Genomic DNA, 24,346 nt, shown 5'->3' with positions numbered 1-24,346 from the left:
TAATTACAAAATTGGTTTTATAAAATACTAACAATTTTATGAGAGTGTTATCTCTAGTAAGTGGTTTTGACCCTTCTTTTCTTTAATTAAAGATTTATTTATTTATTAGAGAGAGATAGAGAGCACAAGTAGGCAGAGCAGTAGGCAGAGGAAGAGGGGGAAGCAAGCTCTCCACTGAGCAGGGAGCCTGATGCAGGGCTCGATCCCACGACCCTGGGATCATGACCTGAGCTGAAGGCAGCTGCTTAACCAACTGAGACACCCAGGTACTCTGGTTTTGGCCCTTCTTTATACTTTTATAAATATTCCAACTTTTTAATCTTACATACTTTTTCATAATTCATAATAAAAAAAGACCACTACTAAATAGGAAGGACAAGTAGAGTGGAGTGGGAAAGAGAACTATCAGTCAGAGAAATAAGATATCGCAACTTATGATATTGGGTAGAGCAACCCTGGGTGGTAATGGCTGGGCCGAAAGGGGTGCAATGAGTTAAGAAAAATGTTCCTTGAGACTCTGAGGGGCAGTGAGAGAAGAGAACTGGAGAGGCAGTCCATCAGCACATCAGAGGCTATATAATGTACTAGTCAGGAGCAAGAAGTCTGACATCACACCCCCCTGCACTTTAATCTCCATTCTGCCACTCAGTAGCCACATGGCATTAGGAGGCTACTTAGGCCCTACAAGTCCTTCCCTTGACTGTACCTTAATTCACAGGGCTGTTGGGAGAATTACATCGAGTCTGCCATTCAAAACCAATGCTTCCTTCATCATTATTCCAGTGTACTTTTATTATAGCTATAATTGAAGACTGCCTTGTGTTACAGTTAGTTGAGAATACTAGGATCTCCTACCTAGATTATTAAGGGCAGACACCTATCTCAGAGCCTTGCAAAGAGTAGACCCCCAGCTGAGAGTGAACTCTGGGGAAATTATACCATGATTAAGTTTTTCACTAAAATTATGGAATAATTATCTTATTTCCTTTCATTTACTCACTTTCCTCAAGGAATTTTAGAAATGTGTTCACCAGACCTCCCTTTTATTCAGTAGTATTATTCCATTCCCTCCAATTCAAATCTGACTTTCCTTACCCAAAAGTTCCCTTGTTTCATCTGTTTACACCAACCAACCTCCAGTCTTATATATTCACTGTTTTGTGTGGTTAGACCTTTCAATCTATTTTTCCTTAAAAAGTATAATTTTTATAATTTATAAACTATTAATTTTTATAATTTATAAAAATTACATCCTCACTTCCCTCATTTTTTACTTTGCAGATTTTCAAGCCTAACCAAAAACTGTAAGAGCATTAAAATGACCATACACAAACTTCACCCAATTTCACCAGCCTCGACATTTGTTGTATTAGCCTTCCCTGTCTCCCCACAAAACTTCTGAAGGTAGCAAAACAATAAGCTCTCTTTTAAATTTCACAACCAATTCTCCAAATATTGGTCTATACAGAACACACGTGCCAGCGACTTGGTCATGCAGCAGTGTCATGGGTGAGTTTCTCCATTTCCCAATCAACTCTATCATGGTTCATCTGGCTTTACAGGGCTCCTCCTTCCACTCCTTCCCTCTCCCCCAAGAAATCCCCTCACTCCTCTAGGCCTTGAATTTCTTATCTTCAAATAAAATCTATCCCCTCTGTACCCTTATACCCCCATCCACAGGATTCCTTAGTTAAGCACATTTATTTTTCTTTCTCTGCATTTATACTGTGTGCCTTTGTGAATCCTGACCTATCCTTCCATAGTCTTTGAAGTCATAGTAACAGGAACTTAAATTTGTTCTCTTGACTTGCAGTTATTTCTATATCATCTTCTAATTAAGTGCAGAAACCTCAATCACTTCAAATTCTCACTCCTGCCATCCAATTTTCACTTTGAGTATGGCTGACATCTCTTTTCTTTTGTTTATGATTCATTCTTCACTCTATAGATTAATCTCATGTTCCAGCACTAGCCAGACAAAATCACAAGAGCAGGCTGACATGAAGTTCATACAGAATAGGTATGTTCTGGGAAAAATAACCGGCACTATCAGGGAATAAGAGGCAACAAAAAAAAGGGAGAATATAATTTAAAGATAATGAGTAAGCAATTCGGCAATAAGCCATTTCTCTTGCTGTTTTTCTTTGGTTACAGTTTTCTCTAATTCCTACAAGATTAACACTCTGGGGAAAAAAAAAAAATTCCTCTGCAGCTGCTCAAACTATGGTCTGCATAGTTAGAAAATGACTCTTTAAAAGTTAACCCTCTTAACAGGGTATTCAAAGTATCACTCTTAAAAGGCAGAGTTTTGTAGTCATGTTTGACCAGGAATAAGTTTAGACAATCATAAAATTAAAACAGCTCTTTTCAGATGCTTCTATTAGGAAAATGTAAAAGTTCTAAATAACTCTGGGTTAGATACTAAGACCTGAAATCAGGATAGATATAATGGCATAACAGTAGAGGGGAGGGCAGGAGCTGAATAAAGTGGGAACAGAGTGGATCGTCTCTAACACCTTCAGAAACTTCAGAGAAAACAGCTTAAGTGAGGGGTCAGTAGGGAAAAGATATTAAGACATCTTGGGACTACCATATTACCCAGGATCAATATGCTAAAAGGCTCCCCCACTTCAATTAATCCTCAATGGATTAATGGTATATAATTGGAAAACTTATGAATTTTTAAGAATTCTAAATGCATATGCAAGTTATACATTTTCAAGTACTTCTATTATCATTTAAACTAATCTGTACTATAACAGTTGCTAAATGAAAAGACTAAAATAATAATTTTAAATTAACCAATTAATAAAAATAATCAAAATACTGGACTCTAAAAGTGACTTTATGCAACCAGTTACACTGTCATGAAATGTGTTCAGAATATACTTACCGCCATTCTTTGTTTTTCTCCACCACTGAGGACATCCATCCAATCCTGAACACTGTCCCAGCCTCCTTCACGTTCAAGGATATGACCCAACTGGACATTATCTAAGTATTCCTTTAGTACCTTTTAGCACAATGATTAAAGATGAAATCAAACATAATGTAGGCCAACATTCTCTATCTTGCTTTTATTTTTTAAACTACAATCACTATAATTCTATTGCCAATATCACTTCACAAAAGAATATGACACAAAGATAGCCCTGAACCTTCATTTCCTGTCTATACTAATTCTGACAAAACGTATCTAGTAGTTTAAATAAAATAACACTACTGTACATAATTAAAGGATGAGAGACAAGGTTAAATACTCACTAAGCCTTATTTAAGCAGAGTAGTTAACATCTTACTTCCACTTGGAAAGTTATAAGTAATGACAATGTTTTAGAAGTTTTTACAGGATAGGGTAAACTACCTGGCAGTTAAAATACTTAACTAATCTGATTAAGATAAATAATCTGAAATGGAGGATTTCCAGTAGATCTAAGTCATAAACATTTCCTTACTAGATCAGATATCCCCTTCCTTCTCTGATCTTCTCTTCCATCTGGATATATCACTTGGTCTCGAAGTGTTCCAAGGGTCATATAAGGTCTCTGATAGTGACAGAGCAAAAATCACTGTAAGTGACCTTTTAAAAAATAAAAGATCTTTACATCAAAGATTACAAAATAACTCAAACAAGGTCTTACCTGAGGAACATAAAACAACTTTCCTCTCTCAGGTTTAGTTAGACGTCCTCCAAAAAGAGGCCATAACTATAAAAGGAAAAGGAGTGAGGAGAAAAGCAGTTGTAAATTTCACAATGTGACAGATTGTATGGCAAAACAAGACCACAAAATCTTGAGACCAACTTGTACTTACTTCACCAAGAACACGGAAAAGTGAACTCTTCCCACAGCCATTTGGGCCACAAATTAAAACATTGGCCCCAGATCGAACCTGAAAGAAAATCAGTCTATGAATTTATAGTGAATATATACTCAGTGAACATTTCCTTACAGTCAAATTGTTTTTTGCTAATGCTAAGCTTTCTTTTTAGCTATAAATGTGATCACTGAATAAAATCAACTTAATCAGAATACAGAACAACAGCTTATAAATTTTGAGGATTCTCAAAAACAAGTATGTGTGTATATGGTCTCGTTTTTAAAAAATGGAATCATACGATATATGTTCTACATGTTACTGTTTAACAATATATCACAAATATTCTTCCAAGTCAGTATATTCAGATGCCCCCATTCTATTTTTTAAATGTCTACAGTGTATTCCATTCTAAGAATGTACCATAATTTATTTAAAAACTTCCTTTTTGTTCATTGTTTAGGTCATTTGTATTTTGCTTTGCTCTTTTAGATAATACTGCAATGAACCAGAACCAGTGAGCGAATTTATGTATTAGTGAGAAATGTTTCTGTGGATCAGGTTCTTAGAAATCTACATATATTATAAATATTTACCAGTGCTACCAAATCGCTCTGCAACAATGTAAAGTTAAATGAGAAAATGTGATTAAATTCTGAGCTTACAGTCTCATGTAAGTATTTAATAAACTCTGTGAAGAATCAGAAATCTGGGTTACAATTACAGTATCACAGTATCACACAGCAGTGTATCACAGAAGGAAAGAAGACAACAAAGATGTGAGTTACTCTGGTTGTGGAACCTGCTTTGACAATTTTCAGGCCCTACATTCCTATTATTTAACTCAGTGAATATTTATTGAATGCTCACAGTTAGGCTCTGCTCTAGGTAATGGGGCTACACTAACTAAACAAAACAAAACAAAACCTGCTCTTACCACCTTACATTTTAGTAGGAGAGACATATAATAGAGAATACACACAATAAATGAGTAAATTACAGTGTATTGGAAAGTAAGTGCTATGGAGAAAAAAATATATCAAGGTAAGGAAATTTGGGAGTTGGTAGGGGAGGTTACATTTTTAAGGTGGTCAGGCCAGGTCTCACTGAAAATGGTAACTGGGGGCACCTGGGTGGCTCAGTAGTTAGGTGTCTGCCTTCAGCTCAGGTCATGATCCCAGCGGCCCCGGAGTCCTGAGATCCAGCCAAGTACTGAACAGAGTAGTTCTAAACAAGTGGTATTGAGTGGGCTCTAGACTTGGGAGACGGCCTACATGGTAGGAATCTATTACTAATCATCAAGACTTTCTGATCTGAACTACTCATAAAGTCATAATAGACATATATCCTAATGGTAACCCTTGGGTCTGGGAGTGTCTTACAAATATACAAAAATACTCCTCTTTCTTTTTCTTTTTAATTGGGTCTGCCATAGTCCCATTTGATTAGGAGACTAGACTGAATCAGCATCACTCTTCACTGAGCATGAGCTATTACCCACTGCTACCGTTCGGCTCTCCCACTGTTTCCGTGACAGCAGAGTCTATATTTGGCTTGTAAAGGGACAGAGCCTCCTGCACAATCAAAACAATACCTAACTCTAATTTTTTTGAACTTAAACTAAAATTATATTGAATGTTTAAATATTCATTTCCCACTAGAAATTACAATCAACTATATCTTCTGAGACAGACTTTATCTGCAAAAGATTTTTTTGTAAGTCTTAACAACTAAGAAAAGTAGATTTCTAAGTATTTCAAAGACTTACTTTTTAAAAGAATTTTGTGGATTCAGAGACTAAGTCAAACCTTACAGTTATTTTATAATATTAGACTAGCTTTTCATTTCACATTTTAAATCTAAGCTTATATACAATCATTTAGTAACTTACTTCAAAATTAAGGTCTCGGATCAAAATATCTCCATTTGGCGTTGCTAAAGGAACATGATCAAATCTACAGAAGAAATCGATAAAAAATTACAATTTTACATTAAACATTAAGCAAACATAGCTGAAAGAGAATGCCACTACATGGTTTAACAAATGTTTATGGTGCTAAAGAACTTTTCCTATACATACTTTATAATGTTATCAGCATTGATGATTTCTCCAGCACCAGGTATCAACGGAATGACTTGTGCTCCTTCTTCAGTTCCTTAAGTGGAAAATAAGTATTAGAGCATCACAGGACGTCAGCCAAAACTTAAACTATGGGAGCTAGTGCATTCATATTTACCCCTTTCCTGTTGTGAGACCATTGTGCGCTCATATTTGCCTTGATTTAAATCCTTTAATACTTGCATTAATTCTGTAATCCGAGCAGTAAAACTGAAATTTAAAAAAAAAAGTCATAATGAAAACTCCAAAGGCCATCATATCTTTTACTATTATTTTTGCTACTTATTTGAGATGGAACTGACATACAGCATTGTCTAAGTTCAAAACTTTTATGCAAACTTAACTGAAATTCCTAAAAATTATAATTTAGTTTAAATGAAATAACCTAAAAGAAGTTTCTTTATCATAAAGTATGAGTGATAGTGTATGCATGCTTTATTATCATGTTTCAGTAGGACAGGAGAATGAGGATAAGGGAAGAGGATTCATAGGCTCTCCACCTCAAGAGATAATTACTTCATTAACAGTTGAGTCAAGAAGGTTGTTTGCCACTAGAATTTAAAGGTTTCTAGTAGACACTACACAAGGACTAGTACTAGTTAGTACCCTCCACCGACATAGGAAGTACGGACCGAGTTCCTCCTGGAGTGAGTGATAGCCAGGTATAAAGTTAGTCTTCTTGTGTGAGGAAGGCATTTATTACACATATGCCAATTCCCTGCAAACATGGAAGAATATGGAAGATTCCTCTCTTTCCTACTCCAAAATTGGAGAAAAGCTGAAGTGTTCTTAATATGAGATAGAATCACTGAAGCAAGAGAGAGAAATCAACACTTATGCCAAGACATCAAGGAAATAAAAATAACATGATGGTCAAAGAGAAAGCAATCTGCATCAAAGAAGCAAAAGAGAAATTTTCTGTGGAAATCAAGCAGAAACCTCCTGAAGGAAGAGAAGCACCTCATTTACCATGAACCGTAAAGGCATAAGAAAAGTTATTAACAACTAGGAAGAATGTCTATATTCTCAAGAAAGACAGACTCCTCATAGTAGTTGACAATCAACTCCATTTTGCCATAAAGACTTAAATTGCCGTAGAAAAGGAGGAATAAAGAAGAAATATGTGGATGAGTCACAGGTCTGGGAAGGATCTGAAATAATCCAATTTCTTTAGATGTACTTTTTACATTATGGTGTTCTTTTATGCCATACCAAAGCCCTTTATATTAGAGTTTAAAATACTGAAATACTTAATTCCATATTATGCTCTAAGAACAATTTTACTAAACAGAATGATCATATTTGCAATTGCATCTACAGATACCAAAAAGTGACTTTTCACTTTTTTCCCCATTAAAATCAACTTCATCTTTATCTTTTGCTAGGTTGCCAGTTTCAAAAACCTAAGAGGAAAAAAATACAGTGGAGGACAAAAAAGTTCAAATACAAAAAATTCTATTCATTAACTTAATTTCCCATGAATTCAGAATAGACTGCCATGACTTAACATTTTCTAACTTACTAAATACTACTGTCCATGGAGCAAATAGCTTGAGAACCATTAACCTGGCTGAAGACTCAAAACAGCTCTTAAGGAAACATGAAAAACTCAGAGAAAAATCTTCTTTAATTTGTCTATCAAAATCAGCTTGCAGGAGTAAGAAATGGGGCTTCCGTTGCCCCTTATCTTAACCTCACCAGGGCACAATCATTAAGTATAACATATTCTTAAAACTTATTTTCTGCAATTGCTTAGTATTACTAATCTTACTTACCCAGCCAATCTAGTCATCTCACGGCCAGCCAAAACTATCCGACCCAGAGCTTGAGACATTCGCAAAAGCATTCTTCCACTTTGGTAGTAATCCTTAAATAGAAATAAATAGTAGTTTTCACTTGTATTTCTAAGACTAAAAACTACCTTTTATTTGTTTTTATATTTAAATTTCAATTTATTATGACTATGACTACTAATACTTTCTTTACCTCTAGAAGTTCTGAATGTGTACTCTTGAGATGTCGAGGATGAGACAAATCTAGGAAAGGACGACTTACAACAAGGTAACCAACAACAGTGGCAAGATCTGAAACAAAACCGTTAAAATTTAAACATTTAATAATACTTCACTTTCTCCCTAAATTTCATTCCACTATCTCTTTGAAAGCATACTTACATTTGGCAACTATGCTATCAATGAAGCCCATAGAAAACCGAAACAAAATGAAATTATGGAGATGCTCCACCTGGCAGAAAACAAAAACAATAAAATATATATTATATGTGTACATAAGAAAATGAATCTACCCTGAAAATAAAAAGAACTGCATGAGCTATTTATTCCACAAATACTTACTGAAAATTTTTTAAAAATGTATAATTTACTGATTCCACAAATATTGTCTGATTTCTGATTATACTGTACATCACATTTCATGTACAATACTTATCACAGAGCAGATGCCAAATACTTCATGAAACCATTTTTATGCAAACAGAATGGAAATTACATATAAATGTTAATGTGGTATCATTTGTATATAATACTCTATTCACAATATTATCAGATACACACTTCACAATATTATCAGATACATACTTGCATTAAAAATGGCCAATAATCAAAACAACAACAATAACACGGAAGGATGAGCTAATTTAGGTAAAACACTACAGTCTAGATTGGCACTCAGTGCTTTGCTTTAGCTGGAGACATCTGGTCTATGTTTTCCTTAAGAATCTTACTACACTCGATCTGAAGGAAGTGCTAATTTCATCAAGGCTGTACAGCCCTAGTCTGCAGCTTTAATCGAGCACACTCTACCTCAAAATTACAAGTCTAAAAAATGTTTTATATTCTGCCTTTTCAGTGTTCTCAACTTTTGTATCTATCAGGTTATTATTCAAGGCCCTGCATGATCTGGCACTGGGTTCCATCATAAACTTCATCTGCTTCCATGTTCCTTCTCACTCAGCTCCAGAATTACTGGTTCCTCAAACTGCCTTAAGGCTTTCCTCTTGTTGTTCTCTCTGTCAGGAATACTGTTGCTGTCGCAGACAGTTTTATTTTGTGACTAATTCCCTCATTCCATGTGGGTTTCCGATAAAATGTCACCTCAAGAAAAGACCTCCCTGGGGCGCCTGGGTGGCTCAGCAGTTTAGAGCCTCTGCCTTCGGCTCAGGTCATGGTACCAGGGTCCTGGGATGGAGCCCCACATCAGGCTCTCTGCTCAGCGGGGAGCCTGCTTCCTCCTCTCTCTCTCTGCCTGCCACTCTGCCTACCTGTGATATCTCTCTCTGTCAAATAAATAAATAAAATCTTAAAAAAAAAAAGACAAGACCTACTTGCCATCCTACCCAAAATAGTGAGGCAACCACTCCATCACACTGTACCATGTCATCCCATTTTATTTTTGATCATAGAATTCATAACTACCTAAAAGCATATAAAATAGTCAGTCGTTATTTACTATCTCCCCCACTAAAATGTGAGTTTTCTGAGTACAGGGTGGCCTCCTCTTCCTATCTTTTGTAAAAGCACAATGACTGAAACATTAATCAGTGAATGCCATTTGTTACATGCTGTGCTCAATGCTGGAGATACAATGAACAAAACAGAAAAGGTCTCTGAGTTCATGAAGTATACATTTTTTTTTAATTTTTTATAAACATATAATATATTTTTATCCCCAGCGGTACAGGTCTGTGAATCGCCCAGTTTACACACTTCACAGCACTCACCCAAGCACATACCCTCCCCAATGTCCATAACCCCACCCCCTTCTCCCAAACACCCTCCCCCCAGCAACCCTCAGTTTGTTTTGTGAGATTAAGAGTCACTTATGGTTTGTCTCCCTCCCAATCCCATCTTGTTTCATTTTAATGAAACAGACAAACTAGGAAACAAATAAGATAATTATAAATTGCAATACATCTTTTAAAGAAACAGATCATTAAATTGGGAACTGGAGGAAGCCATTTCAGACAGACTAACCAGAGAAAAGCAAGGCCACAGTAAGTTGTTAACTTTGGGGCTAAAATCTAAAGGTAAGAGTAAGTAAGCCATGTGACGAGTGAGCTGATATAACAGCAGATCCCTGGAAAATTACCTTAAATGCATTTTCTCAGCACTATCAAAATTCAGTCATATTAAATCTAAATAACACAAAAAATTCAAAGTCTAAAATAATTCATTTTTTAAAAAAAGATTTACTTATTTATTTTAGAGAGAGAGACAGAGAGAACTTGAGCATATGTGAGGTGGGGAGGGACAGAGGGAGAGAAACTTCAAGCAGACTTCCTCTTGAACATGAGCCCCCGGTGTGCTACTCAGTCCCACAACCTATGAGATCATGACCTAAGCCAAAACCAACAGTTGGATGCTCAACCAACTGAGCCATCCAGGTGCCCTGAAATCATTTAAAATGTCTATTTCTTTAAGCTTTTTAAGTCACCTTCATGTAGATTTAATTTCACAAGCTTCTACTAAAATGTAAGCTCCTTGGAGGCAGGATTTTGTACGTTATATCTACCACTATTATTACTAGCACCTGGAATAAGCAAAGGCATCTAGATGGCACTCAGTATCTTTTAAATGAAGTAATAAAATTACTTGAATTTTCCCAATTTTCCAAATGGCAAGAAAATAAAAACTGATATATGTATAGTTTTCACAAGAAACAATGTTTTTAACTCTAAATTATGGGTCAACAAACTGGCCCACAATCCAAATCCAGCCTGCCATTTATTTTTATAAAAAAGCATTACTGGAACATAGCTACACCTACTTATTTACAAAGAGTATATGCCTTTTTAAAAAATTAATATATGATGTATTATTTGTTCCAGGGGTACAGGTCTGTGATTCATCAGTCTTACACAGTTCACAGAACTCACCATAGCATATATCCTTCCCAATGTCCATCACCCAATCTCCCCATTCTTCCCCCCCACCCCTCCAGCAACCCTCAGTTTGTTTCCTGAGATTAAGAGTCTCTTATGGTTTGTCTCCCTCTCTAGTTTCATCTTGTGTCATTTTTCCCTCCCTTCCCCTATGATCCTGTTTTCTTTCCCAAATCCTTCACATCAGGGAGATTATATGATAACTGTCTTTCTCTGACTGACTTATTTCACTTAGCATACTACCCTCTAGTTCCATGTTGCTGCAAGGGGCAAGATTTCAATTTAATTATTTTTTTAAAGATTTTCTTTATTTATTTGACAGACAGACATCACAAGTGGGCAGAGAGGGAGGCAAAGAGAGAGGGGGTAGCAGGCTCCCCGCTGAGCAGAGAGCTGATGTGGGGCTTGATCCCAGGTCCCTGGGATCATCATCTGAGCCGAAAGCAGAGGCTTTAACCCACTGAGCCACCCAGGCACCCAAAGATTTCAATTTTTGATGGCTGCATAGTATTCCATTGTGTGTATGTATATATACACACATCACATCTTCTTTATCCATTCATCTGTAGATGGGCATCTAGGCTCTTTCCATGGTTTGGCTATTGTGGACATTGTTCCTATAAACATTCAGGTGCACGTGCCTCTTTGGATCACTACATTTCACTACATTTGTATCTTTAGGGTAAATACCCAGTAGTGTGATTGCTGAGTTGTAGGGCTATTTTCAACTTTTATGGTTTGTCTCCCTCCCAATCCCATCTTGTTTCATTTTAATGAAACAGACAAACTAGGAAACAAATAAGATAATTATAAATTGCAATACATCTTTTAAAGCATACTTATTTACAAAGAGTATATGCCTTTTTAAAAAATTAATATATAATGTATTATTTGTTCCAGGGGTACAGGTCTGTGATTCGTCAGTCTTACACAGTTCATAGAACTCACCATAGCATATATCCTTCCCAATGTCCATCACCCAATCTCCCCATTCTTCCCCCCCACCCCTCCAGCAACCCTCAGTTTGTTTCCTGAGATTAAATAATAAATAAATGGCAGGCTGGATTTGGATTGTGCACCTGAATGTTCACCGGGGCTATTTTCAACTTTTTAAGGAACCTCCATGCTGTTTTCTAGAGTGGCTGCACCAGCTTGCATTCCCACTAACAGTACAGGAGGGTTCCCCTTTCTCAGCATCCTTGCCAGCATCTGTCATTTCCTGACTTGTTAATTTTAGCCATTCTGACTGGTGTGAGGTGGGATCTCATTGTGGTTTTGATTTGTAGCTCCCTGATGCTGAGTAATGTGGAGCCCTTTTCATATGTCTGTTGGCCATCTCGATGTCTTCTTTGCAGAAATGTCTATTCATGTCTTCTGCCCATTTCTTGAATGGATTATTTGTCCTTTCCATGTTGAGTTTGATAAGTTCTTTATAGATTTTGAATACTAGTCCTTTATCTGATATGTCATCTGCAAATATCTTCTCCCATTCTGTCAGCTGTCTTTTGGTTTTGTTAACTATTTCCTTTGCTGTGCAAAAACTTTTTATCTTGATGAAGTCCCAATAGTTCATTTTTGCCTTTGCTTCCCTTGGAGTATATGGCTACTTTTGAGTGTCAATACAGACGATAAGGTCTGAAAAGTCTGAACTACATATGTACTATCTTGTCTTTTATAGAAATAGTTTGCTGACCCCTACTGTAAATAATAAACATAACCATCATAGTATCTTCAAGAATGCTACAGAAACAAAGTAATTTATCACTAAATAAAACTTCTAAGCAACCTCTAAAAATACACTGACTTTTATTTTAAAAAATCAACCTATTTTTATAACTGGGCAGCTTAATATACTGGCATGATAGTTTTTATTCTTTTATTTTGTATAAAAATACTCACAGTTACTTAAAAATAAATATCTTAGAGATTAGAGATTGAAGATATATATACCTATATAGATAGATACAGATATACATCAGCAAATGCCAAGAAAAAAAAATTTTTTTCCCTAAATACATGAGTCTCAAGCATGCTACCTTACCAGCTTTCGGAAGACTGAGTGGATTGTCTGCTTTTCTCTCTTATTCCCATTGTAAAAGGCAATTTCTTCACTATTAAAGAAAATAATTTAGTAATTAATTTTGATATTACTGGTGCCTGAAAAATAATTGAAATATAGTATTTGATGACTGAATATTTTATTTAAATATTAATATAAATATATTTATGTTTATATATATAACATATATATATAAACATTAAATAAATATAAAAGACACTTAAGACTGTAAGCTTAGTGGGTGCGTCTGGCTACAGTCCTGTACTTGAGAGTCTGCTCCTTGCCTGACTGATTAGAGGGCAAAGAAACACATGCCTAAACTGGATCAGAGACTGAACAGGAGCCACGTGTTGGATATGCTATATATAGCTGGAAAAGATATGCTGGGCTAGTTCTCAGAAAATTAATTTAATTTCTTTAATAAGAAATAAGAAGGAGGTTGCTATGATGTATAGGAAGGCAGGGCTGGGACAGCCATTACAGATGACAAATGGAATACAGACCTTATAGAAGGGAGAGGAGAAAACAACAGCTAATAGAAGCTATGGAGTGATGCCATGACATACAGCCTTTGAAAGACAGAAAAGCAAACCAAGTATGAATGACTTCACAGTGCCAGCTTCCAGGAGCCTTGGACAGTCATTGCACAGTCATTCTTTTGCTGGGAATCTCACCATACCCTCACAACAACCCCCCTTTTCTTGAGCTGGCCTGAATGGGTCCATAAGGGCCACAAGAATCGTGACTAGAAGAAAAAGGGCATTCTTACAGATGAAGACACTGTAGTTAAGAAAAGTCTGTCAAAGTCTTACAGCTAGCAAGTCAAGCAGCTAAGACTATAACTCATATCTGACATTCCACTCCCAATTCAGTACAATGTAAAAAATCCCAGGAAAATAACTCTTACAGCAGAGAAAAGTAAAGATTCGCACAGGAGTCTATAGGGTACAGTTAAAAAGCCTTCAATAAACACCCAATCTTCAAAGTCTATTTTTTCCCCTTAAAAATGTATGTGAATTTAATATTCTACTCCAAAATATATCTGCATCTTTTCCATTACAAAAGCAAGGTAGCTCTTACCTCAATCCTTTCAAACAAAATTAACTTTGTATAAAGATAAATCATGTTTGACCTGTGTTTCACCATTTCCTTGACACAATAACACGGAGACCCAGGGTATCACAATTACGGTTTAATAAATAATTTTATACCTATATTACTTTTCTTACTTCCTTCCAACCCCTCTGCATGTTTAAGCCCATGGAAGATGAGAAAAGCATTCTACTTCCTTCTCATTTTAGCCCCAATCTAAAACCTGAAAGGGCAAAAATAACCCAGAATTCTATGGCTGCCTATCCATCACTGTTTTCTCTTCCACAACCTTCTTATGTAAGAGAACTCCACTTTTCTTAGCTACCCGTTTATCCCTTACTATGCACCAAAGGGTTTAGGAATGGCCGCAACCCCATCTCTAAGGAATTATGAGTTCCTTTTGGTCTAAGCCAATCACTTGGCTGTGACTGCTTCAGGCAAGGGCCAGTGATCATTCTGACCAAAGAGAGGTGAAACAAAGTCAAGGGTGGGGCTTCGGAGAAAGTTTCCCTGCTCTCCTGAAGAAATGGCCTCTTTTTATTTCTGGGCTTTTTACAGAGGAGGAGGGCTGGTGAGATCTGAAACTGCTTTGCCATCTTGTGATCATAAGAAAAATTAGGCTGAGGAAGGCAGCAACATACAAAGGAGGGCTGAGCCAAGAGAACATCAAAGGACCAGAGCCCTGATCATGTTGTACCTGGAATGGGGCTACCTTAAGAGTTCTTATGTCAAGTAGTAAATGTCCTTATTGTTATTGCTACCTAAATCAGGGTTTTCTGTTTCTTGCAAAAGAAAGCATTCTAGCTGATACCATCTTTCATTCACTTGGCAGATCACCTCTCCACTTAACCAAAAATCTATTCCTCCGCCTCCCTAAAGCACTGAACTCTATTTAAAACTGGTACCATTTTAGCAATATAAGGAAACAAAGGAAGAAGGAACTGTTAAAAAAGTAATCTTCTAAGTAGTTCTATAAATGCTTTAGGGTCTCCATAAAGATTAGGACCCTCAAAATGACTTAAAGTTTACAGATCAGTATGTGAGAAAATTTATCAAGTACCTACTACATATCAAAACTTAGGCTGAAAGCTTTGTATGTATTTCATATTTAATACTTATGATAGTCCTATATTCTCTATTACAAACAAGAAAAGTAAAGCTATAACTAACTTGCCAGAAGTCATATAATATATAATTGATAAGAAGAGGAGGCAGATTTTGAAACTAATCAGGCTCGCTCCAGAGCCTAATACTTTTTCTTCCTATTTTGGAAACTATCAGGAAAATAGATAGACACATGTGCAGTTAGACTGAATTACTGAGCATACACAGTCTCAAAATAAAAGTATTTGTGGATAAACTGAGAATTTTCTTTGAAGAAATATTGTAAGTAAACTTGAATTTGAATGTATTTTGAGTGTGTTTAAAGTGAAATTAACGGAAAATTAGTCAATAAAAGAGATGAGGAGGTGAACCAGGGATACTACACAATTAAGAAAAAGAGAAATGTTGAGGATTACTACTTTATAAAACTGGTATTTTTTATAATCTATTATTCAAAAGAGGTAAATAAAGAAACAATTTTGGTAATAGTGTCTCCCAGACATTTTGGAGTAAACTTATATGACATCAATATCCATAAAAACAGTTTTAGTACAGCTAAATTTAACACATTTCTTCTTACCTGTTTGTGATGAGCCGGGAATTAACGAACCTATACTCTCCCTCATACTTTTGCTCAGTTATTGTCATCTTACCAATAGGTCTTCTAAGTCGAGTTAGGAGTAGCCCAGAAATAATCAAGTAGGCCATCATACTTGTTGGGCCCTATTGTTATTGGAAGAGAATATACAATGTTCAAGGATATCATAATAAATTCACTGGATGCAACATGCACAATTTCTATAAATAACTGCAGTGACTTGGCTAATTTCCCCCCTTAATTATTTCTTTTTTGGGAAAATACACATTGTTCACACTTTTCACTACTCGTCTATTCTGTTCCTCTTCCAACACTGTATCTCATCCCCAGCTCTTCTGAATTTGCTTACCTAAAAAACTCCTAATTGTGGGTGCTTGGGTGGCCTAGACTAGTCTGTTGAGTGTCTGCCTTTGGCTCAGGTCATGATCCCAAGGGTCCTAGGATCGAGCTCCGCATTAGGCTTCCTGCTCAGTTCTGCCTGCCACTTCCCCTGCTTGTGCTCTTTCCCTCTCCCTCTTTTTGTCAAATAAGTAAATGAAATCTTTAAAAGAAATTAATAAATAAAAATAAAAACCCCTAATTGCATCCTTACTCTTCCTACGGCATCTAAAACTCTTCTGATGGAACTCTACCTGATATTCCCTTAATATTCCACAGACACTCTCAGACGTTCTCTTAGAATGTTAATATTCCCTGAGATTTCTTCCTTAGATCTTTCCTACTTTTTATCTCTACTCCAATCACTCTTAAAAATCCAAGATAGTATTTACAAGTAAGTGTCAAGTACTACAGAGTACTTAGCTCACTACTCTGTAGGGTGTCAAGCTAAAGTCTCCCAAATAAGCTCTACCTGGTTTTCCCTTCTCCTACATCTTGCTTGTAGCTGCCATACTTTCTAACTTGGTGAGTAACCTCATCACCCATTGACCAACGTAAGAGGAAAGCTTTAAGCTTACCTTCCCAAATCATCACAGGCACTTTTCTCATTCCCATCTATATACTGTATTCTGCCATACTGAATAAACTATTTCCTAAACATGCCATTTAAGGAAGCCAGTATTGTGCCTAGCAAGCCTGACATATCTAATGGACACCTACTCATCCTCCTCAGAGCAACTCAAATATCACCTCCAATTCTTCTGGACACTAAATATGTTTATCAAACTTCTGTCACTTATAATTCTGCATTAAAACTGAATACCTATTCTTTCACTGGACTGTAAACCTTCTTCAGCTGGAACTATGCCTTCCTTACTCATCTTTTTTCCCCACTACCTAGTACAACATGTGTGGACTATGATTTGTATTCAGTATTTTTAAAATTAAATATGATTGATTCAAATGTATTTCAACAGTCAATGCAAGAATGGGCAAAGGAGAGAACTAAAACATAGTTTCTACCTTTGAGAAATGCAGAATCAGATAACAGGAATACATGGAGAGATATTTAGGTATTATAAAAATGTAATAAGTACCATAAAAATATTATAGTACAAAGACAAAAGGGATTAGGTCTATTCATCTGCTTAGAGTAAAAACAAGCTAGAAGAATGATTAAACCCAGATCATAGGATAGCAGATTAGGACGGTAGACAAGAAATTCAAATAAAGCCTACTTTCTCCAGTGTTCTGGAAAGTAGCAAAAACTACTATATAAATTGTATGTTAATCAACTATAAGATGTGTATGCATATACATGTACATATATACATAGTACAGCCACACTATTACATGGTTGTATAATAAATATGTAAGAGTGACATCACATATTACACGATTAAAGTTGTATTTCAACATGAATACTCAAAGAAAATTTAAAGGTCATTCTTACCAACACAAATATTAAAGAGACAGGGTATGGCTCAGGAGATAGTCAACCATTTATATAATTATAAAATTACATATTATATAAAAAAACCCATTATATTTAAAGGTATTTCTCATATTTTAACATTCAAGTTTCATATTAAAATGGCTGTCTCCAAATCTCTTTTTAGACATTACTTTACAATAGTAAGTACATGATGTCAATATTTAAGTACTTCTCGTTATTAATGCCACAAAAATTTTCCAAGTATCTGACTTAAGGAAAATTCAAACACCAAATTAGAGGACTTTTTTAAGTCTCTAATACAGTATTATTTTATAACTAGACTTTCTTAGGTACATGTTGTAAAAACACATTCTTTGAGATACATAAAAATTTCTACAATCCAGCTATTTACAACATAGAACTATAGCAATTTAAAAGATAAACTCACCTGAGCTCCTATTGCACTTGTTAACTTGAAGATATACAAAACTATGTCTAAAAATGGCTGTAAATATTAAAAGGTAAAGAATTAAAAAGAAGTAGATTGTATAGACTGAAAGCTAATAAAACATGATAAATATAAAATGCTATTTAACATTTAACACATAATTGTCAACATGCAGAGTTCCCACCATATATAATGTACTATAAACAGCATACAGACCAACAAAAACATAAAATAAACAGTTCTTATTCTCAAGAAACTTAAAATAGAGATAGCACGACCAAAGGCTACTGATAATCAAGTGGGAAAAACATTTTCCATTTTCCAACAATTAAGGTAGTTCAACTATGATAATTAACCATTAGAACTTAGTAATTTCTCAATGCAGTGTAAAGACAATGAATAAAAGGCACTGTATCCTCAAATCTACTACCAGCTTTCCAGGTTTCCATAGATCTACACCAATAAAATGAAAGACTCTTCCTGCTTGTAACATTGCTTTAATTCTATTACTTTATCACAATATCCGTATGTTGAAATAATTGAGCCTATAATTTTCTGATATAAAACTCAAGGGTCTAGAACTAAGACATTAATATACTGTTCCTTACACATGGAGACAACTCAAATGACTTATCAAAAGTTTATACATATTTTGAAGTGTTTTTAAAAAACCCCTATATTCTTTCACTTTAAGTCTACAGCCATCCCTTTCTTGGCTTCTATTAAGATTAACCTGTTCTTTTTTGACTTATAAATTATCAAAAAGATAGACACATTTATAAAATGTAAGTAGATTTAAAAGTTGACAAAAATGACTCATCACTTAAGTCACAGTTCAAACAATGAGATATTAAAAACAGTAAAAATACTGTAGTACAGGGCCCACTACAATTATATTTTTCTCTATTACCAATGTGACAACACCTGAGCTATAGAGTGTCAAGATGTAAGGAATACAAAACAGTATGTACAGAATTACAAAAATATTTGTATATACACTCCCCTGACCCTAGACACACATATACAACAAACATCAAAATGTGGTAATGAATTAATCAATAATTGATAGTTGTCAGAATTCCTCCAGTAAAGAATAAGTTAGCAAAGGCTTCTGGAAAGCTGAATAAAAAGTATGGCATGAAGTGAAAAGGCATCCTACTAATGGGCCTGTCATAAGTGGGGGAATTCTTGCAGATCAATAGCACTTTTCTAAGAATTGCCTATCCTCCCTCCAGCCACATGGTTGAAGCAGGAGCATTCCTCTTCTTACAGGGTGACCCAGACCCCTGGGGAGAGTTCTTTTGTCTCAGACTGGGTATCTGGATCAACTGTAGCCAGGGACAAAGATACTATAATTGGTCCACTTTGAGACAAGCTCTCACCCCAGACCAAGAGCAGCCATGTGGATAGTGGTAGGAAACAGGGCCTCTGAGATGACAAGAGGAAGAAATGCTGGGTAGATGATCTCGGAGGTGCCCTGTACATGTCCCAGACGAGGCAGGAGGTAATGGCAAAGACGACGACTTAATGAGAAGACAACAGCAAAAGCTGTAAAGGGTGGTAAGACAAGATAGTACAAAAAAGAACTGAGGAAACTGGCAGGAAGAAACCTGGTTAGGGCCTATCCTCTGTCCCAAGAGCTCTGGCAATATTCTGGGATGGCGGGGGTAGGGGGAGATAGTAATTAGAAAATGGAAATCAACTAGTATCTTGTGAAGATTTTTGACCATTACTCAAATGATCTATTAGAATTAGAGATACTGAAGCACAGACATGAACAGGAAGAAGTCCAGCCTAGTGTTACACATGTGGAACTAGAAACATAAACTGATGGTCAATTTCTAACAAGTCCACAGGTCAAGTGACAAAAATTCAAATTTCTGTTCTTTTCCTGAAATCAGCCTACAAAATTCATACAAAATCTTTGTAAGACACACTAAGTTGGCCCAAGCACCTCACAAAAATAATAGAGAAAATTAAACAACTGTAGTTAAAGCTATTATAACAACTCTAATTTTCTCAAAAAAGCACTTAGTAGTTATGCTGTTATGTCCATCAAAACAATTCTATATAAATATGCTAACAACTCTATATAAATATGCTAAGATTCAAAACTCAACAAATCAACACATAATTTTTAAAAAGAAAATAGAGAAACTTACCTTACTAAGATTTGAATACAGATCAACTACACTGTTACAAAACTTTTCTACATCTTGAGTAAGCAGCTGGTCTGGGTTGGCTATTCTGTTGTCCAGATTTCCCATTTTATAATATGTGAAAGCTCTGAAACAGATGAAAGAAAATGACATGAAAACTGAGGATTTTAAAAACAAAAAAATTCACATTCTAGCACACAGGGCAAATTCATAGAAATGGAAAGGTCTGGAGCTGGAAGAGGCCGTAAAGATTGTCCTTACTTTAAAGATAAGGAAGCAAGACCAGAGAAGGATGACTTGCAAATTAACCGAAGAGCTAGGATTAAAGTCTAAACTGCTGAGGTCTTTGCCTATGTGCTTCTGGGTCTAAGAAAATTTCCTTGAAAACATATCCAATACAAGAGAAAAACTTCTAGATCTCAATATCATCAACATTTCTATTCAGTTCAAGTATGTTTAATATAAAAATAAATTATCACTTACTGGAGATACTCCTCATAGAGGTATTTAGTTAGTCTTACTCGGAAGCATAGTTTGAGCTCATTTAACCCAAACTTCAAGAAGTTGTTAACTACAGAGATCTGAAACAAACAAACACATATTACTGGCTTTGCTATATTTCCATTCACAAAATTATTATTTATTGCTCTAGCATTGGCTCTGTCCCCAAATCCTATGACTTTTATAACTGATTGTCCAAATTGATAATGATTTGCTTCTGTTTTACTCAGAGTGTACAAAGATACAAAGAGAACATCCCAAAGCAAATGCAATTGGCTCTATTATGCTGATATATTAAAACTCTACTTGAAACTCAATTTTTTAATATGTTAATAACATTAATTACGAGAAGCATCTTGATACTTCTTTTGTCAACAAATAAAAGCCAAATCTGTCCCCTTTGGATTCAGTGTAAAGGAGTCCTGACATTTATGTTTGTATCTTCTGTTTCCTTCTATAAGCACTACGACCCTAGACAATGAATTCTATTTGCATTTTTTTAAAAAAATTTTTAATTTCATACCAACTAATACCATAATTTCTAGAGTCATCTTTACTTCTTGTTCCCATCATTATATTGAAATTAAGTCTTCCATAGTTCCAAACTCAGATTTACGTAAACATTTTCTCAAGAAAACAATGGTTGCCCACTGAATCTCCATCTCTTAATGACATCTACAATTCTTATCTCAACTTTTTCTAAAGTCTAAAAACCGTGTACATGTATCCTCATGCTTTATTAAATTTCTGACATATTCTCTAATTAGCTGGAGTTTAAAATCAAGTTTTTCACTCTCATATTTATAATAATTAAATTCTTGTAGTAGCAATAAAAGAAAGAACCAAGCTGAGAATATCACTTATGATTTAAACCAAACACTGACCTTTATTTTTAATAAATTCAGATACTAAATTCTAATTTCACTTAAATGACATCAGTGGTTCAAGTTACTCCAATAGTTTAGGGCCTAAAGCAATGGTTCCATTCAGAGTGATTTTGCCACCACACCTACCCAAGCCCTACCCACCTCAGGACATTTGCCAATGTCCTGGAGACATTTGGGGTTGTCAAAACTGGGGGGAGGGGCACTACTGCCATCAAGTGGGATGCTACTAAACATCACAGAAATCCTGGCCTAAAGGTTAGAACAAAACAACACATATGGATACATCCACATATGTATACAATGAAACTAAACCCAACTTCAGTCCCTTTTTACTATCTAGTAAAAAGGTTTACATTGCAAAATTCTGCTCTAAGTTATAAAACCAAACTTGAGATAGGAATTTAGTACCATAAATCTTTAAAGTAAACTTAAGCAAAAATCTCTGAAGATTCTAGGTAGATCCAAGTTTTTCCCTATGTAAAGATTTTTTTTAAAGAATTACACTTACGAGAGGCATGGCGGCGATGAAGTTGAATAAGTATCTCTTGAAATCTTTCCTGCTACGACCAATGATACCACTGCAAACCACCACATGCAATGCATTAGTTGCAAAAGAAGCAATATCGAACTCTAAGAAAAGCTGTAAAGCTCTAAAATTACTCTTGGAAGTTTTTATTGACTCAAAAGATTCAGTAAGAAAAAAAGATGCCAAAAAACATCTTCTTGCAGAAACGGGTTTCCAACTTTTGAAATCTGACATTTGAAACAGGCTTCTTGAACATCACTCTATGAATGGCAAAATTAAATAACAATGATTTCCTTAGTTCTTTTCCTTCATAAAAAATGGTAATTTAAAGAAAGACTCATGCTGCCACAAAAGGGATTTAGATGGCAAAACAATTAACAACTTTATAGAGCCAGAAATGGGCTATTATGGATGAAATAAACTAGTATTTGTTTTCAAATATTTTAATACCCTGATTCTCATTTGTATGAACTAATGGCAGAGATAGCCCAATGACAGATCAGCAAACTCTCAGAGTAAAAGATCAAGAGTAAATATTTTAAGCTCCTGTGGGCCAGAAGAGCTCTGTTCCAATTACTGTGTTCTGCTATGGCAGAGGAAAAACAGCCAAGAATGAGACTAGCTGCATCCTAAAAACATTTTCCCAAACAGATGGCAGTGGGATTAGACCCATGGAGCCTTATCTGCTGACACTAGAACTAATCACTGATCAGAGAGTAGACTAGTGGGGTTCACCAGAGCCTCTGAATGGTTCTCTAGCTGCTTCAGATCTGTTAACACACTTCAACTAGACCAACTCCTCTTTCACCTTTTTAATGTATTTTACATATTTACCTGTTCTAAAAATATCCATTAAGAACTTATTTAAAGTTAAGAATTCTACTACTTTTTGAAAACCATTATATCATATAAGTAAAGGATCTCTGAGTACCATACATCTATGATCTTTAAAAAGATATAACTTATTTGATCATACACTCTTTTTTCAATGAGTGTCAGTAAAATATATTTTGAAAAGTATTGTGCTAAATGATTTAAACCTAGCTCCACATAGAAAAGAAGATATGGTATATGATACAGAAATAATCTGATTTTTATGAGGGAGTAGGGGAATAATGCCAAGTAATGTTAGCTGGTGTTTTAGAGCAAAAAAAGATGCACGGTCAAGTAAGTTTGAGAAAACCTGGGTTAAGCAAAACTAACAAATGTCTTTTTAAAAGACCTCAAAGACCTTAACATAATATAAAACTTGTGCATTCAAACTCTCTGAAAGGGCTTTACAGCAGGTATCATTTCCTCTGTCATGGCTGGCATTCCTTGGAACATACTCTGGGAAATGCTACTTCAGACGGATAGAAAAATCTGTAGTCCAATTTTGATAGAACTGCTAAATAATTGTTTTTAAAGTTTAAGTTGAGCTAGTAAATACCTAAAACTGAACCACATAAAAATGTTTTTTCTAGAAATCAGAATATTAAAAACAAGAGCACTTAAGACAGTACAAAAAGTTTAGAGGTTTAGATTAAACTTGTTTGAACTAAACTTCACATAAAACCAAAGTGCTTTTAGTGCTGCCCAAGCTGTGAAACACACAAAGATTATAAAGCTTGGTGAATCACATGCTATCATTCAGCAACAGTTTACCATTGGAGTGGCAGCTATAAATTTAAAAAATGGTTTCTTGAATAAAGTCTTATTTCTGCTTATTATTCCGCTGCAAAAGAAAAATAATAATAAAGAGTAATTTTACAGTTTATATCATATTACTTCTAAAACACATAAGGATCTTTATAAAAGATGATTTCGTGATTTTAAAATGCTTGTTGGCAAAAGGCTGTAAATAAAATATATCTTTATAAGTACATTATAACAGCAACAGGTAGGAAGGATTCTCCTCCACATCATGGAAATTTCCAGTGTCTACCTTGAAGAAAGAAGTCTGTCCCATTAAAATTTGCCCATATTCCAAAGTCTTTAGCCACCACTAACAAATAAGCCAAAGAGATGTAAAGGATATTAAAATGTACATTAAAGACCAGAATGTGTTTCTTTCACTTTTTTTTTTGTAAGCAGAAATAGATGAATCTAAACCTCTTTGGAAAAAGCAGAAAGGAAAAAAGCACAACCAATTTATAATGTAGCTTTAGTAGCAAGTTAAAGCAATGTGTTGTTTTTCAAATAAAACTGTTCCAAATTATGAATTCACAATGTTTAAAAATGTTAAATTTAACTAAGTATCAAAGATCTCATACACAGAAGCTCAAAACTACTTATGAAGGAGAAATTTAACAAATTATGTTAAAATGATTGCTTCACAATTGATG

General features: G+C 35.2%; 1 protein-coding gene across 2 annotated transcripts in view; it reads right to left on the bottom strand.

Moving 5' to 3' along the window:
- ABCD3 (ATP binding cassette subfamily D member 3) overlaps positions 1–24,346 on the bottom strand; it is a 75,974-nt gene that overhangs the window by 10,578 nt on the left and 41,050 nt on the right. For both annotated transcript variants that reach the window (XM_082688739.1, XM_082688740.1), the window contains 16 exons: positions 22,005–22,074; positions 20,592–20,689; positions 20,112–20,235; positions 17,950–18,006; positions 15,671–15,813; positions 12,877–12,946; positions 8,110–8,179; positions 7,922–8,019; positions 7,711–7,802; positions 6,054–6,145; positions 5,897–5,972; positions 5,708–5,771; positions 3,814–3,891; positions 3,642–3,707; positions 3,456–3,545; positions 2,894–3,013 (listed from right to left, as the gene is read on the bottom strand). In XM_082688739.1, coding sequence (XP_082544865.1) covers positions 2,894–3,013; positions 3,456–3,545; positions 3,642–3,707; positions 3,814–3,891; positions 5,708–5,771; positions 5,897–5,972; positions 6,054–6,145; positions 7,711–7,802; positions 7,922–8,019; positions 8,110–8,179; positions 12,877–12,946; positions 15,671–15,813; positions 17,950–18,006; positions 20,112–20,235; positions 20,592–20,689; positions 22,005–22,074 — 1,408 coding nt within the window. The remainder of the gene's footprint in view (positions 1–2,893; positions 3,014–3,455; positions 3,546–3,641; positions 3,708–3,813; positions 3,892–5,707; positions 5,772–5,896; positions 5,973–6,053; positions 6,146–7,710; positions 7,803–7,921; positions 8,020–8,109; positions 8,180–12,876; positions 12,947–15,670; positions 15,814–17,949; positions 18,007–20,111; positions 20,236–20,591; positions 20,690–22,004; positions 22,075–24,346) is intronic.

The sequence above is a fragment of the Mustela nivalis genome (genome assembly GCF_964662115.1).
Source record: "Mustela nivalis genome assembly, chromosome: 10".
Classification (NCBI taxonomy): domain Eukaryota; kingdom Metazoa; phylum Chordata; class Mammalia; order Carnivora; family Mustelidae; genus Mustela; species Mustela nivalis.
Note: the sequence above shows the minus strand (reverse complement) of the source record. Positions and strands in the feature narration are given on the sequence as shown.